The following is a 17,936-nucleotide window of genomic DNA, read 5'->3' on the forward strand; positions in this document are numbered from 1 at the left end:
CTCCCGCCGGACCGGAAAGCATCTTCGTCCTCAATCTGCGCACGCGCAGCTTCACCCCGTACCACATCCCGAACCTAGCAACCAGAATGCGTGCGAAACTGTCTCGGTCCAATCGTTGGTGAGATCGAAAGGGCTGTGGGCGGGGCTTTCTGTTCGGCGTAGCCAGTCGCGAGACGGCCCGCCGGACAAGGCCCACAGGCCACAACGAGTGAGGCTTCCTCACCTGGGAGCCAGCGCTCCGGAGGCCTAAAATATACTGTAGGTACTCAGTAAATGTTTGTTGAGGGCACAAAATAAAGGTAGGTCAGAACAAATGTTTACCCTGCTAAGTGCCCTTTGGTTTGCATATACCTAAGGTCTAGTACTTTACCACGTACTGTCATGTTCGTTTCTCCCAGCAACCTCAGGCGATGGTGAGGAGTCTTGTGCCCATTTTTAATAAATCAGGAAATCAAGTACAGAGCGATTAAGTAATTTCCCTAAAGTCGCAAAGCTAACTAGTGGCGTAGCAGGATTGGAACCGGGATCTGAGAACCAGCGCCAGTCCCTCGCCTGTGAGGCGAGTTTACTGGAAGAGACATGATTATAAATTACAAGATAATTGTGTGCAAAATGCAGTAGGAGCCAGAGAAAGGAAAACTACACCTTGGAGAGGGATAGGGAAGGGCATAATTCAAAGAAGGCTTCACAGAAACTTAAAGACAAGAGGTACCTGTGGCCTAGTACCTGCTAGTCTCCACCCCTGGGCTGGCAGGGAGTGCAAATTAACTCTCCCTGTTATCTAGAGGTCATACTTCTGGTTAATTATCAATAAGAGAAAAAAGTCCCACCCTATATAGGGACAAGAATATCCAGTCCCCTCCCCCAAACATTGCTGGAATCCTTTTCTGGCCCCACAAATCCATCCCTGACTATACTTGACCTTTACCTCTGATTTAGTTAAGGTCAGACTTCAGGCTTCCTTGAACTTAACACAGGCACTCCCCATTACAGCCTCATCCTGTACTCAATAAAGTGTTCTGGAATTCTGGTGCAAGATACCACCTAGAGCTCCAGAACCACCTGTGGCTATCACCACTCTGGCTTGGGCATATGGGAGGCAGTTCTTAGAGAGTGGAACCAAATCCTAAATGTGGACATAGGCCCCTTCCTTAATTCTCCAAAACAGAGTTAACACCAGACTGGTGTGTTTTTTTTTTTAATTTTTTTAATGTTTATTTATTTCTTGAGAGAGACAGAGACAGAATGTGAGTGGGTTAGGGGCAGAGAGAGAGGGAGACACAGAATCTGAAGCAGGCCCCAGGCTCTGAGACATCAGCACAGAGCCCGATGCGGGGCTCGAACCCACGAGCTGTGAGATCATGACTTGAGTCTAAGTCGGACGCTCAACTGACTGAGCCACCCAGGCACCCCAACACCAGACTGTTAATGGAAGTTTGAGAATAGAAAGACTAGAAGTTTTGTGGGTTTTTTTTTTTTAAGAAACTGTTTCATTTCCATCAATCCTATTCCATTTTGTTTGCCGTTGTAGAAAAGCAGCTTAAGACCACTCGGTGTTGTTCCTATCCATTCAGTGGTCTAAGCAGTGGGAGCTACAGAACAGTCTTCACTGGCAGGCTGAGCACTCCGGTCTTCAGTAGAGGACTGCTGAATAGGCATAGAGGGCACCTGCACACCTTCAGTTCAGTCTGCAGCTTCAGGTTGAGTAGCAGTGAACTCAGGAAGCTGCTCTTCCTTTTCAATCTCTTCAAGATCTCTGTAGAAGAAGAGACAGGTAGGACCTGATGGTGCCACAGATGTGCAGAACTTCCCAGGCCAGCATCCACCACATCAGACCCACTGAGTGAGCTCTCTTGTTGTAAGCGATAGCAATGTCTATATAGCACATAGGAGAGTTTGTGTTACATGAGCGATGGTAGGCAGGTTAACATAAGATGCCTCTGTGAGAGGCTAGTGGTCAGCCCTGGGATCTGTAACCACCAGAAGTCTCGGTTCCAGAAAGGCTGCCTGGATCTACTTAGGGAAGTTTCCAGGGGTGAAGCAGCCAGCATCAGGGAGTGGCTCCAGTAGCAGCAGCAAACTTCAGCACAGCTCTCTGGCCAGTATTCCCAGATGATATGACACTGACATCATCTGGGTTTTCAAGGCTCCAATGGCACAAGCTTCCAGCAGAAGCTTCTCTCAGGTTCTCTTCAGATTTATGATGTAGATCCCATCACTTTTCCTTTGGTAGGTGTACTGTTCCATTTGGAAGTCAAGGTTAGTGCCACTTAAGTGGGTTCCTGCTGCAAGGAATTCGAGGACATCCTCCTTCTTCATTTGCAGGCCATCATGGGCTCTGAACATTGTGAAAGTTTGCTTTAAGCTATGACGGGAATGTAGAACAAGACCGCTGTGTGGCCCCTCTCTGGGTAATTTGGAAAGCAAAGACCAGAAGATTTAGAAGTGGCTATTATCATCCGTAGTCCATTGCTCATTGCCTCCCAGAAGGACTTTACTCCCCTCAAGGTCATCTCTCCACTCTTTTACAAGCCACCAACAGAAGAGAATTTTCTCTCCACCTCTACTCCAACCTATTTCCGGCTGGACTCCCGGTTAACTTAAAAAAATAGTCTACCATGGCATTATTATGCACAGCACTTGAGCTGTGTCCCATGTGTCCATTCCGCTATAAAAGATGGCCTTTGCCTTCACTGAACCAAAAAGAACACTCAAGCATTGCAAAGGGATTTTCGGAGACAAAAGAGCAGTCTCTGTTCAAAACATAAATGGGAAAACTGCAAGGTGCTTTAGAATAGCAGCGTATCTCAGGTTTGGGCCACCAAGATTTAAGAAAGATTGACACCAAGTCTCAGGCCACTCCAGTACAACACATTTTTTTTTCCTCCCTCACTAATAGCACCTGCGCATACCTAATGCTGAAATGTTAGACCCCCTCTATGAAAAGTGGAGGGCTTTGGAATTACCTCAGTCGAATCTCTGGGCCTCATCAGGAAGCAATAACTCTCGAGTGCAGCAACTGCCAGCCACCGCCTGCACCTGACATTTTGCCACTTGGTGCGCTCGCTGTCCTATCATCCCCAGGAGAGGCATGGGCCGATGCCCATCCAGTGGTCAAGGAGTGGGACCACGCTTACTCCAAACCCACCACTGTTGCACCCATTCCTGGACTCAGGAACTCTTCACCAGAGGGCTAGAGGAGAAAACCAAAGCCATATGGAGAAATAAGGACATTGAGGTTTGGATAACTTGCACCCGTGTACTGTTGGAGGGGCACATCCTCATTGCTTAAGTTTTCATTAGGCTATCCTAAACGATTGCCCAATTTTCTGAAAAACAAAATGACAACAAAAACTTTGTTGACAAAAAAACAACAAAAAGCTTCTCTTCCCTCTTCCCCTCCCCTCCTCCTCCTCCTCTTCCTCTTGCTGAGATCCTCTCCTTCAAGCCTTTCCAGGGTCCATCCCAATTTTCCTCAAAACCTACCTCTCCTCCACAGAACAATAAAGACCCAGCCCTCCAATTCATTGCTCAGTCTTGAACATTTTCCCTTTACCAGCATTCTCAGAGTATTAAAAGATTTATTGTCAGCTTTGGTTTTGCTGACCCCTGCCCGAACTCTGGTCCATTTGATAGAAGTAGATTGAAGCCCATAGGTGAGATGCTGTTGGTTTGGGCTTAATGTACCTAAAATCCAACATAGCTCATCACCCTAAATATTAATTTCCTTCTGGGGACCAACTCTGGTATTCAAGAAAGACGTATCCTCCTAATAATGAGGACTTTGATCTTATTCAGTCTAATAATAACCTTGGCCTTATTATCCCAAAGCAAGTGTAGTTCCTTGTCCTAGATTTTATTAGAAAAGTTGCTCACATTAACTTCAGGTTTGGCCTGCCTTGTGAAGAAGTATCTGAGCCTATTTTCTAATCTATAAAATAGAGTTAATCAAATCTGCCTCTCAGATCTGTGGGCCAGTTAAATGTGCTTACGTACGTGAAGGACTGACTTCAGTATCCCGCATGGCTAAGTGATTAATGTTTCTCTTCCCTCTTCTTCCTTCAGTTATCTAATAAGCCATTTAATTTGTCAGTTCCACATCCTACACTCTCCTGCATTCTCCATGGATCCGCCTTTTCTCCTCTCCAAGCCCATCAAACATACTATCATTCAAGGCCTGATCACTTCTCAGGCCTTCCCAAAAGCCACCTCCTCTTGTATTCTGTCCCTTTTCTATCTATTTGCAGGGTGATCTCTCTTGTGTTGCCTTTTGTTGTTGTTTTGTTCTCTGCTGTGGCTGTTGTTGCTAAGGAAGGTAAATTTATAGTGTTATTATTTATTAAGGAAAGTAAATGTATAAATTAAATTTGTGGTTTTCTGTTACCATATCCTAAAAGTGGTTGGGTTGATTTTAATCAAATTCCAGATGTTTGGAGTGATCTGACTTCAACTATGGGTACAAGATTTTCATGACCAGTGCTTGGGAAGCCAGCTAAGTAAACATAAAAACAGAAACCTGGTTCTAATAATAATAATATTTTAGATCCAAATAAATCTAAAATATGTGCTACCAGCATTCCTGAGTCGCTCAGTCAGTTAAGGGTCTGACTTCGGCTCAGGTCATGATCTCACGGTTCGTGAGTTTGCGCCCCATGTCGGGCTCTGTGCTAATAGCTCAGAGCCTGGAGCCTGCTTCTGATTCTGTGTCTCCTGCTCTCTGCCCCTCCCCAGCTTGCACTCTGTTGCTCTCTCTCTCAAAGATAAATAAACATTTAAAAAAATGTTTTTTTAATAATAAAATAAAATACGTGGTACCAACGGATGTTCAATATTGGCACTACCCCCAAATTTTTTATTTTTTGAAATGAACTTTTAACTAATAAAAGCATTTGCCTCTGTCTTGCCAGTGTGCATACAGGCCTTGCTAGAGCCTTCTATCCTTGAAATGCTCTGGGCAGCACTCTGCAAACAAGCAGTTATTGAAAGCGCTGGACTTGCATTTATTTTATTTGATACATTGTTTGTAAGGAAATCATGGTTTCTTTCTTTCTTTTTTTTTTTTTTTTTGACGTTTATTTATTTTTTGAAAGACAGAGAGAGACAGAGCGCCAGCAGGAGAGGGGCAGAGAGAGAGGGAGACACAGACTCCAAAGCAGGCTCCAGGCTCTGAGCTGTCAGCACAGAGCCGGAAGCAGGGCTCCAACCCAGGAACTGTTAGATCATGACCTGAACTGAAGTCGGAAGCTTAAGTGACTGAGCCACCCAGGTGCCCCAGGAAGTCATGGTTTCTAAAACAAGGTAGCTCTATTCCATGAAGAATACTTCTTAGGCCAGGAAAGTAGTATACAGACATTTTCCCTCCTGTTTTGTAATAAACTACAAAAAAAAAAAAAGTTAATAAGCTAACCTAAATGTGTTATTCTCTCTATATATTATTTCTTACATTTGTTATATATTATCATGGCATATATTATTTATTATATTTATTTGTATTACATGATACTAATATATTAACATACAAAGAAGTGAACAGGAAAAAAAACTTACGTTCTTGCTGCCTTGAAGATAAAATCCACTATCTTAAGCATGGCATGCAGAGTGCCTCCTACCCTGACTTCAAGTTAGTTTATCATTTCCCTATGCATCCATCCAAACTGGCAATCCACACTTCTTTTATAATTCCAAGTTTGTTCCCTCTGCCTGAATTGCTTTTCCTCTACTTTCTTCACCTCACAGGCTCCTACCTAGTCTTTAGAATCCAGCTCAAAAAGGATGTTCTGTGTGAAGCTTTTTCCACGGCCCCTCCCCGTGGGATTCCCAGCAACTTACTGCTTCCTCCTCGGTTCTATGGAAGGTGTATCCGTAACTCTATATCAGTATTACTAGTATCATTAATATGTCTGTCTCCTTGTGAGAAGGAGCCGTCCCCTATTTTCTCCTCATTATTTTTTTAAATAGAAGCTTGAGAAATGTTCAATAAATGAAGGAATGAAGACATGAAACAAATACACGGATTAGGGGAAAGTTACCCTGATCTCCTTGTAGAAAATGAATCAAGGAAACATTTATTTCTCCAAACGTGAACAGCTAGTGAGATTGTGGGGTCACTGAAGCAGATGAAAGGACAAAATTCTATGTGATAGTGAGTCATATACCAGCTTAGAGCATTAAACCAGGGTGAGAGAGGACATAGGTCACCTTTCCTGACAGCTGAAGCCAATGAGAGTTATAAAAACATCTCCCTTCAGTTCATTACACTTCCATACCTGTTTTTCCTGTCCACGCATTTGGAAGCTTGCCTGCCCCCTTTCTAATCTGCTCTCTCTAGCAAGTGATTTCTAGGTTAAGAAGAAGAAAAAAAGCCAATACATAATGCTAAATTGGAAATGAGGCAAACTGTGTTATTCTTGAGTTGTGGTCATTTTTCAGAATCATCGTATGAAGAAAATTGATTGATGATGATGATGAGAAATAAAGACATGGTTTTCCTCAGGATACCTTTGAGTAAATGTTAACATTCAAATAGTTATGAGTTACCCCATCTTTTGGAACTTTGAAAAACTTTTAGTTACTTTTTAAATGTTCATTTATCTGAGAGAGAGAGAGAGAGAGTGAGCAGGGGAGGAGCAGAGAGTGAGAGACACAGAGAATCCCAAGCAGGCTCTGTGATGTCACCAAACCCTGAGATCATGACCTGAACTGAAACCAAGAGTAGGACAGTTAACCAACAGAGCCACGGAGGCACCCCTAAAAACTTTTATTTTGAAATAATTATAGATTCACGGAAAGCTGCAAAAATAGTACAGGGATGTCCCATGGACCCCTAGTCAGTTTCCCCCAATTGTAACATCTTACATAACTAGAATGCACTATGAAAGCCAATAAATTGACATTAGTACAATCTACAGATCTTATTTACATTTTACCAGTTTTACATGCACTTGTGTGTGTGTGTGTGTGTGTGTGTGTGCGCGCGCGCGCACGGTTCTATGCAATCTTATCACCTGTGTAGATTGCTGTAACCCCACCACAAGCAGGCGACAGAACGAATTCACCTCTCAAAGATTCCCTATTCTCCAATTCTCCCTCGCTTTCCTCTCCCTCCATCTTTTGAAATGCTTTCTGTTTTTTCATATTTGATATTTCTAACTCTCTCTTCTTGAGAGGATGGGTCCTCCCGTTGATACCTTGTGCTATTTTGAATGCTGGAAGTAGAAAAGCACAGACAGCTAGGAAGTTGTAGGAAAACTTGTGTGCCTACTGGCAGGAAAATCAATACTAACACAAAAAGCCCTCCCAACAGAAATTATTCTTATTCCCATAATTGGCTGGTTTCCAGGAAAATGTACATTGGCTCTGTCTAGATAAAGACTTCGCGTGGTACTAAACTGATAGGAGCTCAACAAATATTTATCAGACAAGTACACTGACCCAACAGTGCATTCCACAACAGGTTCCTAAGAGAATGTGGAACAATTCTCCATTTGTTCCAGAGGGCAGTTGTTACCAAGCCAGTAAAGCTTACTGCAAATGGAAAACTAAAAAAGCTAGCAGGCCACCTATTTGTTTTTCCTATTTATGTATCCCTAATTTATTTCTCCAGCAGGAGACAAAAAAAAAAAAATACACTACAGTACTGACTAAAGTCATTTACCTGAAGCATCACTGCTATCAGGTGCCCTCCATTCCTAAAATCCACCTGACCCCTCTTCTCAGCACTGTGCAGACTGTCTTCTGACAGAAGGGAAAGGTGTAGACTGTGTAACCACTTAAGTAACATAGTTACCAAGTGCTGAGTAAGCTTACCTTGGTAGCAGACTGTAACGCTAAGAAGTTTACTCATATTAGCTCATTTAATCCGAATAACAGCCCTGTGAGATACCTGCTTTTGTTTTCCTCATTTCACAGTTGAGAAAAGTTAAGAATGGAAATGTTTTGCTTCAAGCCACACAACTAGTGAGTGGAAGATGTGGGATTTGAACCACTGCTAGCGGGTCTTGGCCTTCATTAGGTCTGAGGTGTGACACAGAATCCATAAGCAATACTCTGAACCCCCCACCCCCCCACCCCCCAGCAGGGGAAATCTGATGTACTGATTCTTTGGGAAGCACTGCTGGAATCTACTTCCTGCAAGGAATCCCCTGCTATTCGAATGGAATGCAGACACAGAAAACCGATAAACTTCTATGAGAGATAACTTTGCTTCATAAATGTGTATTTCAGGTAGACAATGCTAAATGACTAGTGGCTTTTGCCTGATGCCCTGGATAACAATGTATTCTTTTTTATTTTTTTTATTTTTTTTTTAACATTTATTTATTTATTTATTTATTTATTTATTTTATTTTTTTATTTTTTTATTTTTTTATTTTTTTTTCAACATTTATTTATTTTTGGGACAGAGAGAGACAGAGCATGAACGGGGGAGGGTCAGAGAGAGAGGGAGACACAGAATCAGAAACAGGCTCCAGGCTCTGAGCCATCAGCCCAGAGCCCGACGCGGGGCTCGAACTCACGGACCGCGAGATCGTGACCTGGCTGAAGTCGGACGCTTAACCGACTGCGCCACCCAGGCGCCCCAACATTTATTTATTTTTGAGACAGAGAAAGAGCATGAACAGGGGAGGGTCAGAGAAAGAGGGAGACACAGAATCTGAAACAGGCTCCAGGCTCTGAGCTGTCAGCACAGAGCCCAACACGGGGCTTGAACCCACGGACCGCGAGATCATGACCTGCGCCGAAGTCGGATGTTTAACCGACTGAGCCACCCAGGCGCCCCACAATGTATTCTTTAAATTGTTTGTGTCTTTCTTTATAAACGCATGTTTCAGCTCATCAGACCACTGCCCTCCTCCCCTGCTCCCATCCCCCCCCCCCATAAGCCTGAGTGACTGCTACAAGTCCTTCCACCAGAAAGGTAATTAAATTACCTCATAGCCAGGAGAACACAAGTTCAGTTACTTCCAACACTGAAGTGGATGGATTCTGGCAGAACTCTCTATTTAAAGCTTTTGCATTTAATTTTCCTTTAGAAAGTAGGAGGCAAGGGTGAGGGAGAGATAGGCTCTGGATAGGAAGAAATAAAAATATGTATAATGCCATAAAAATGTTCCTTTAATCTGAAGCGTATCTGGACATATACAGGTATATGAATGGACTTAATGAAATATTCTTAACAAAATATAAAGACTGCCTGATGAGGAATGCGTGTGTGAATTAACATAAAAAGTAGTTTTGTGGACACAGACCAACAGGATACTCATTGATTTGTTTCATTCACAAGAACAGGGAGGCAAATATCTCAGATCACACTTGATTTCAACATACCAAGCCAAGCCACTAATAAACCGCCCACAAAGAATGAAACTATTTTGAACTCGTCATTCTACAAATACACATTATAATATTAAGATATGCATAAAATTAAAAAAAAAAGATGTGCATAAAATTGTGTAAGGTGGAAAGTACTCGACCTTCCACTGAAAAGAGGAGGAGTCAAATATCCTGAAAGGGTTGGGACCCGCCTGCAGTCCCTCGGGAACTTCCTGTTGTCACCACACCTCTGGTGTAGTTAGTTATCTGAGCTCCCTCTGAGCAAAGCCCTCAGTGGAAACTCCAAGGCTCTGCAAAGGAAATTATTCTTGTGAATGTGACACACACTCTCTCCAGTTTCCATATGCTGAGATTATCCTTCTTCTTCGGTTTGATCTGCTTGGTGAAAACAGGTAGGTCATTTAGTGAATGGTTTACTTAATTATTTAAAAAATATTATTTTATATTGTCACTTTGCATTTTATCAGCCCACTCCCTTCAGTGGACTTTTTGAATCTTACTTAGTCATTGTGAAGGAAAGAAGATACGGATTAAGTGAACTTTCTAATCCTGAAATTTTTTTTTTCAGTAATGAAAGAAATTATTATTCCTTTGAATTAACTTCTTCTGATGTATGAAAAATAAATGCGTTGGGAAATCTAAAGGTTATTTTCTTTCATAGTTAAGTTGTCTGTGCCTTTCCACCTCTATGAAATAAAATCATTTATGTTGTAGAAATTTTAAGTTTTGTTTTGTTATAATATCTAATACATAGAGGATAGGTTTTTATAAGCTTTCATACACTGAGGGTTTATTTAAATTATCTTTTAGGAAAACATAGTTTTATTATGTAAACCCCTTGGAATTGTGTCTAGCATATTGATAACTTAAAACTTATTAATGATAATGAATACAAATTAAAACAGTGATGTACAGGGGCACCTGGCTGGCTCAGTTGGAAGGGCATGCAACTCTTGATCTCTGGGTCATGAGTTTGAGCCCCACGTTTAGTGTAGAGATTACTAAATAAATAAAACAGTAATTTACACAGCAAGATAACAAAAATAAAGTGGAATGCTGTTTTATTTTTATTTTAATTAATTAATTAATTAATTTTTGAGAGAGAGAGCATGAGGGGGAGAGAGCTGCAGAGCAGAGGGAGAGAGAGAGAGAGAGAGAGACAGAGAGAGAGAGACAGAGAGAGAGAGAGATTGAGAATCGAGAGAGAGAGAGAGAGAGAGAGAGAGAGAGAGAGAGAAAGAGATTGAGAATCCCAAGCAGGCTTCACGACCCTGGGATCATGACCTGAGCCGAAATCAAGAGCGGGAAGCTCACCTGACTGAAACCCCCAGGACTCCCTGAAGTGAAATACTTTTTAAAAAGAAACTCAACACTTCTCAGCCTTCTTAGGAATCCAGTTCTTTTTCACATAGTTTATGGTAAAAAATTGGTACAGTTTTTTGAAGGGAAATGTGTTACATACAGTATCCGTAAAAATGTTTATGCCATTTGAACTACTAAAACCATTGCTGAGAATTGATTCTAAAGAAATGGCTTTTGAAAGGAAAAAAACTTGGGGCGCCTGTCTGGCTCAGCCAGAAGACCATGTGACTCTTGATCTCGGGGTTGAGAGACTGCAAGCCCTACCCTGAATGTAGAGATTACTTAAAAGTTAAAAAAATAAGAAAATAAAAGAAAAAAACTCATCTAGGAAGATGATTCTAACTATGTTGTTTATAATAACTTGAAACTAGATATAGCAGAAATGTTTCTACACACAGTAATGGATAAAGTTTCAACTTTTTAAAAAATGTAGCCTTTAAGATTCTGAAGCTATGCAGAAATGTGCAAACATGTTTATAAAATAATGCCAAGTAGACAAAACAATTCACATTTATAAGTCAACAAAGATAACAGCTATGTTAAAATCATGTATGTATGTCTGTAGATAAAGTTTAGGAGGGAAATGGAAAAATTAAACGAGCTGTATTAGGATTTCAGGCTTATAAACAAATTTTTCTCAATTTGTGCTTAGGAAGCTGATTTAATAGTAAATTAAAATTATGCTAATGATGATATTTTTCACCGAGAAGTCAACCTTTTAAGAAGTGTGTGTTTATAATAATTTTTAAATTTAGAAAATGAACATAAATTTAGAGATAGTTTTAGGAGAGTGGAACTAACCCTGACACAAAAGCCTGATGATAGTTTGTGGGTACTTTCTTTCAATCTCGCATTATGTATCTCTATACATAAAGTTGGAACTTAATGTTTTTGTGATCTGCCTTTTTACTTAACATTATCGCATCAGCAAAGTCTTTTTTAAATGATTCTAGAAGACTTACTGCTGAATGACAGAATCGAAGGAGAGACACAGCACAATAAACTTCTGTAGCTAGAAGGAAAAAACATAATTATAGCTGTAAACTAAATTTAGATTTCTCAGTATCTGCAAAACCATGAACTTGCAACTTCCAGGAGAGAGGGTTTGAATAATAGGCACCTGATAGTGGAAATTATTCATCACAAATACATCGACTTTTTGTTTTTCCCCTTCTTTAGCTTGCCGTCCAAAAATCAACAACTATTAAGATGTGATTCTGAAATGCAGAGAATGTAGGTCATTCACTTTTGGAAATCTTTGTTTTGCTCTAACCTTTGTGATATCATGGCAGGCATATTTGCCGTAATTTTACCAGCGAATAAAGCAATCGCTAGCAAGCTCTAGTGTGCACCAGAATCGCCTGGGAATTTGTTTAAAATGCAGACCACCCTCAGAGATCCAGACTCGGTGGGTCTGGGGCTGGGTCTGGGGCCAGAGCTTAAAATCTGCATTTCTTCTAACAAACCGTCTGGTTTTTCAGCTGCAGGTGGTGCAAGGAAAAAAGTTGATAACTATTTTTCTAAAATAAGGCTGTTGTCATAAATATATTTTAAAGTTACTCTTCTGTCAATATTTTGGCTTATGGCAAATTTGTATAAAACTATGTAGATATTTGCCTAGGGGAAATAGCTTAGTGCCCAAAAAACAGAGAATTATTTCCTCAGATTTGAAATCCTCTACAGATAATTTATAACTCCATTTTTGGTGTGTGTGTGTGAGAGAGAGAGAGACACAGAGACAGAGAGACAGAGAAAGAGACAGAGACAGAGAGAGACTCCTTCTCTGACAGGGAGACAAAGGTGAGTAAGGGGGTGGAGTGTGAATGTGCCTATTTATGCACATGATTAAGAGAAGAGAGTGAGGAAATCTAGTATCTCTTTTGTTTTCTCAGTTGTATTCTTAAAAAATGCTGGTGATTCGAAGCAGGTATGTCCAACCAAGCGAGCATTTTGCCCATATACTTCTTGCCTGTAGTTATTGGGGTAAAAAATAAACAAGACGGGCGTGGGTGGCTCAGACGGCTAAGCGTCCAACTCTGGCTCAGGTCATGACCTCACAGTTTGTGAGTTCGAAAGCCCCCACGTCAGGCTCTGTGCTGACAGCTCAGACCCTGGAGGCTGCTTCAGATTCTGTGTCTCCTTCTCTCTGCCCCTCCCCAGCTCAGCTCACGTTCTGTCTCTCTCTCTCTCTCAAAAATAAATAAACTTTTAAAAAACAAACAAACAAACAAACAAACAAGAGATACTCCACCAGGTTTGGCCCTAGTCAACTGTGAATGTTTCTGTTGGGGAGCAAGAATTTCCTGTCCCCTTCAAAGTGCTTCTAGCAGGTCTCAGAATCAGATCGACATGAGACAGATTAATAGGAGAAAATCAAATTCCACACAGACATGGAAATTCCAAAGACAGGCAAGATGAAGCATATCTATCATTCTCAGCTAAGGAGAAGGTAGGGGTCTAGGAATGAATTCACAGGAAAATGAAAAAGAGTTAAGTGTTTGGTAAATATGTTTGCAGGACCAGTCAGAAACAATGTGACACAGAGAATTTTTATTATTTTATTTTATTTTGTTTTGTTTTTTTTTTTTTTTTTTTTTTAGAGAGGGAGTGTGAGGGAGAGGAAAAAAGAATCTTTAGCAGGTTTCATACCCGAGTTCGGAGCTGAAAGCAGAGCTCCATCTCACAACCGTGAGATTGTGAGATCCTGACCCGAGCCAAAATCAAGAGTTTCACACTTAACCTACTGAGCTACCCAGGACATACAGAACTTTGATCAAAGAGGCCTTGCTAGGTTACTCCCCATCTACCACACCTAGTTCATAACAGAAGGGTTATCTATGGTGATAGCTCTCTTCCTGGAGTAGGTCTTCTATCTAAATCCTTCTAGGGCGTTGAGGGGGAGAGGTAAAGAGCTTTTTCAGAATCTGCTGGGTTTTGATTGTTTTGTACCTGAAGATAATCTTCATGCCAACGTGGCCTGTTTGGAGGCAGCCTGCCCTTGGCCCCTACACTTCACCATCTGGCTCAGAACAGGTTTTTGTGTTTTTGTTTTTAATTAAAGTTCATTTATTTTATATATCTATATCTATTTCTATATCTGTCTATCTATCTATCTATCTATAGAGAGAGAGTATTAATTTCCAGATTTAAAAAATGTAATAGAATTTCATGGTAGGTAGATATTACTCCCCTCCCTCCCTTCTACTTCTGTTAAAAATAGGAGTCCAACTCATATTCTGATCTCTCCAAGGCAGTTTCTGGCCTAAAGGGATTTTCATTTCTGGGACTTTTGGAAATTACTTCAGAACATTGTTTTCAGGCAAGCATTAAAATGTGCTCTAGTGTGGGTTGCTGGAAATATGCTGGCTTCACCAATTAACATGTGGTGAGCTGTGTCCCAGACACTGACGAGTACCCGTTGCCCAGAATGCAGAATCCTCAACAGTGTATCCCTTAACCTTGGTCTCAGTAAATATTTTCAGGAAACATCAAGTCAGTATGCCTGACTGTGGGCCTCAGTTCTAAAGAAGGTATTAGCACATCTGTGTCATGCTGGGGGGTAAGAGAAATGATTGCTTGAGCAAGCCCCGGAACCCAAAACTTGAAATAAAAGAAGTGTGAGTCAGGGCCACACTTGTTTCACTTCCTGACTACATACCATGCATCAAGATTAAATTAGGTGGAATTTCACGCCCATCACTTGGGTTTGGTCACTGGACTACAATTCCCCAACCATAAATCTGAGAGAAACTGATACTTTTCTTTCTAATCAGTTGACCCAGCCACATTGAGAGGCTTAATAGGAACCTACCTGTGCTTACTGATTCTCATAGAATCTCAGAACTTTCTCTCCCCTTGCCCACATGTACAATTGCTTCACCAGTGGGTTATTTCTGTCTACAGTTCCATCTTCTCTTTTCACTGACAACTCTTTGGATCTGAGTCAGGAGCCTCTGCCTTTTTTTTTTTTTTTTTTTTTTTTAAGCCTCTGCTTTTTGTAGAAGTTTTCCCCCAGTCAGAAATGTGGGAAATGAAATCCATCCCAAAAGCAGGTAGAAACTAAAAAGCTAGAAAACTGTGTGTGACACCAGAACAGCATGCTCCAGGGCAGTAGGCCTTTTGAAGATAAAGCAAAAGTATCCCTTGGAAGCTTCATCAGAAAAGGAGTGGGGTTGTCAGTGATCAATCAGAGGGAATCACACTTTTGTCTCCAACTGGGACTCAGATGAAACAGGTCAATCCAGGGAAACAAATGTCTGTTTAGTCTCTTGTATCCTAAATAAATACAGCCAGTGGTTAAAGGTTGGAGATGTCCTTCCAATCAAGAGGGCAGTTTGTCTATCCAGTACAGTTTTCTCTGGCAAAGATAAAACAGGATAACAGCTATAAGTAGTTCCTAAGCCTGAGAATAAGAGTAGTTTATTTTGCACAGGAACAGCCACAAACCCTCCTCAGAAAGGCTGACTGAAATGGGAGTTTTATTTAACCTCCAGTGGTACAAAATGGAGGTCCATCGGGGAAAGAAAATGAAGCTTGTTTTGATATTGACACAAAAAGAGAAACTTCTGCCCAGTTACCTCCAAAAGACTTTTCATCTTTTCACTCTGAAAAGTTGGAAATTATAGGAACCATTTCTTAAAACAGTTGTATTGAGATATAATTCACATACATGTAATTCACCCATTTAAAGTGTACAATTCAATATTTTTACTACATACACAGATATATGCAACTCTCACCAGTCAATTTTAGAACATTTTCATGACCTCCAAAAGGAACCTGATACCCTTTAGTTATTGCACCCCTGTGTCCCCATCTCCCTTCATCCTCCAGCCCCTAGCAACCACTGATCTACTTTCTGTCTCTATAGATTTCCCTATTCTGGATATTTCATGGGAATGGAATAGTATGATTTGTGGCCTTTGGTGACTAGCTTCTTTCACTTATAATGTTTTCAAGATTCATCCTCATTGTAGCATATTGTTGCAGGATTTTTTTACCTCAATACCCGGGGTTCATTGAATAGCCACTTCGAAGAAGGAAGAGGAGGACACAAAATGAGCAGCAGGAAAAAGTTTATTAGAATGTAATATTAGAAAGGATATTCGAAAGGGAATGGCCACAGCTATAGGCAAGGGTCCTTGTTTTATAAGGTTCTGGTCAGCCCTCCCATCTCTACCCACTTGTTCCTTCTTAGGTCCTACCCTTATTGGCTTGATAGCTCTAGGTGCTGGGTTGTCCATCCTGATTGGTTCGATTCCGTTGTATGAAGGGTGCTCTATGGCCATATCATTCCTGTGGGTCATAAGTTTTATGATCTACTACTTATTTTTAGTTAGGTCTTTAGTCAAATTCCAGAGCGGAACCTGAGGGGGAGTAGGTGGGTCTGTTACATTGTTAAGAGGAACCTTATGCCTGAGGGAGTTTGCTGTGGTCAGATACTCCCAGCATTGTTCCAAAGTATGTGTTTTTCCCCACCCAGGGACCTCAGGTTCTAATTTTTCCCCCTCTGCCTAATGAATCCTACCTATCTTTTCTTATCATAATATGGAACTATGAATGTTAACTAAAGGATATTTAATAAGCCAAAAAAACCTGCTTAACATAAAGGTGACAAGACATCCATTTGGTCAACGTTTTATTTTTTTTTTATTATTTAAAAAAAAATTTTTTTTTCAACGTTTTTTATTTTATTTTTGGGACAGAGAGAGACAGAGAATGAACGGGGGAGGGGCAGAGAGAGAGGGAGACACAGAACCGGAAACAGGCTCCAGGCTCCGAGCCATCAGCCCAGAGCCTGACGCGGGGCTCGAACTCACGGACCGCGAGATCGTGACCTGGCTGAAGTCGGACGCTTAACCGACTGCGCCACCCAGGCGCCCCTTGGTCAACGTTTTAATTCCAAGAGTAAAGTATGATTATTTTCAGATCTTTTACATAAAATTAAAAGAAAATTTTAATTTCTTGCTACATTAATTTTTTGAGATTTGGGTTGTCTTTGGTCAGTAAGACTCCCCTGGAAATTTGTTTTCCTAAATAGAAGCCTCATGTCCTTTCAAACCAGCTAGTTTGCAGATCTTAGAATTTTGTGTCCAAAAGGAATGCAAGAGATTAGCTAAATCTCTAAGGAATGAGGAACCAATCTCTCAGTGTGAGAAAGGGGATGGCCCAAATAATTTATTTGTTTTGTCTTGTTAATGACAGAGCCTGAACTAAACCACATTCTCTGACCAGGTAGAGCACTGTTACTAATATGCTTCCCTTTTCCAAAATCCTTCCAAAATGATGGAAGGAAAGTAATTGGTACTTACTGAGCACTTGCTTTATAGCAAATCCCACGCTAAGCAATTTACTTATATTATTTTATTTAGCCTTCACAACAACCCTTTAAGATCAGTACTATGTAGGGGAGCAAGAATTTCCTGTACCCTTCAAGGTGCTTCTAGCCAGACCAAGAATCAAAATGACCTGAGACAAAAGAAAATCAGATTTAGGGGCGCTTGGGTGACTCAGTCCATTAAGTGTCTAACTTGTGATTTTGGCTCAGGTCATGATTTCAGGGTTTCATGGGTTGGAGCCCCATCTAGGACTCTGAGCACTGGCCTCAGGGAGCCTGCTTGGGATTCTCCCTGTTTCTCTCTCTCTGCCTCTCCCTGACTCATATTCTGTCTCAAAATAAATACATAAACTTAAAAAAAAAAAAAAAAGGAATATCAAACTTAATTTAGTACCTATGGAGAATCCACACAGACATGGAAATTCCAAAGGACAGTCAGGCAAAATGTGGTATATATGTCATTCTAAACAGAGGAGAAGCAGGTATGGGTCTAGGACCTCAAAAGGAAGAAATGAATTCACAGGAAAATGAAAAAGTAAATATTTGATCATCGTGTTTGCTGGGCCACTCAGAAACAATGGGGTAGAAAGAATTTTGGTCAAAGATGTCTTACTAGGTTCCTCCCTGTCTACAGTACCTACTTTATAACATAAGGTAGTCATCTATGGTGATAGCTATCTCTCTGGAACAGGTCCTCTATCTAAATTCTTTTTAGGCAGTTGAGGGGGAGGTAAAGAGGTTTTCCTGAATCTGCTTTTTGATTGCTTTTTAACTCAAAATAATCTTCATGCCAAGTAGCCCATGTTGGAGTGGACTGCCCTTGGCCCCTGCAACTATTAACCCAACTCATCTTCCACATCATCAACAACTATTAATTTTTTAAAAAAAAATTTTTTTTTTTCAA

At 40.9% G+C, this 17,936-nt stretch overlaps 1 protein-coding gene and 1 long non-coding RNA gene across 2 annotated transcripts in view; one reads left to right on the top strand and one right to left on the bottom strand.

The window, feature by feature from the left end:
• The first annotated feature begins 9,132 nt into the window (after positions 1–9,132).
• Positions 9,133–17,936, top strand: part of LIPH (lipase H) — a 46,701-nt gene continuing 37,897 nt past the window's right edge. The window contains exon 1 of the mRNA XM_043594687.1: positions 9,133–9,725. Within this exon, the coding sequence (XP_043450622.1) occupies positions 9,677–9,725 (49 nt within the window). The 5' untranslated portion in view covers positions 9,133–9,676. The remainder of the gene's footprint in view (positions 9,726–17,936) is intronic.
• Positions 12,856–17,936, bottom strand: part of LOC122491647 — a 50,109-nt gene continuing 45,028 nt past the window's right edge. The window contains exon 3 of the long non-coding RNA XR_006299412.1: positions 12,856–15,052. This is a non-coding gene — a long non-coding RNA (uncharacterized LOC122491647). The remainder of the gene's footprint in view (positions 15,053–17,936) is intronic.

Source organism: Prionailurus bengalensis, chromosome C2, assembly GCF_016509475.1.
Source record: "Prionailurus bengalensis isolate Pbe53 chromosome C2, Fcat_Pben_1.1_paternal_pri, whole genome shotgun sequence".
NCBI classification, from domain to species: Eukaryota; Metazoa; Chordata; class Mammalia; order Carnivora; family Felidae; genus Prionailurus; species Prionailurus bengalensis.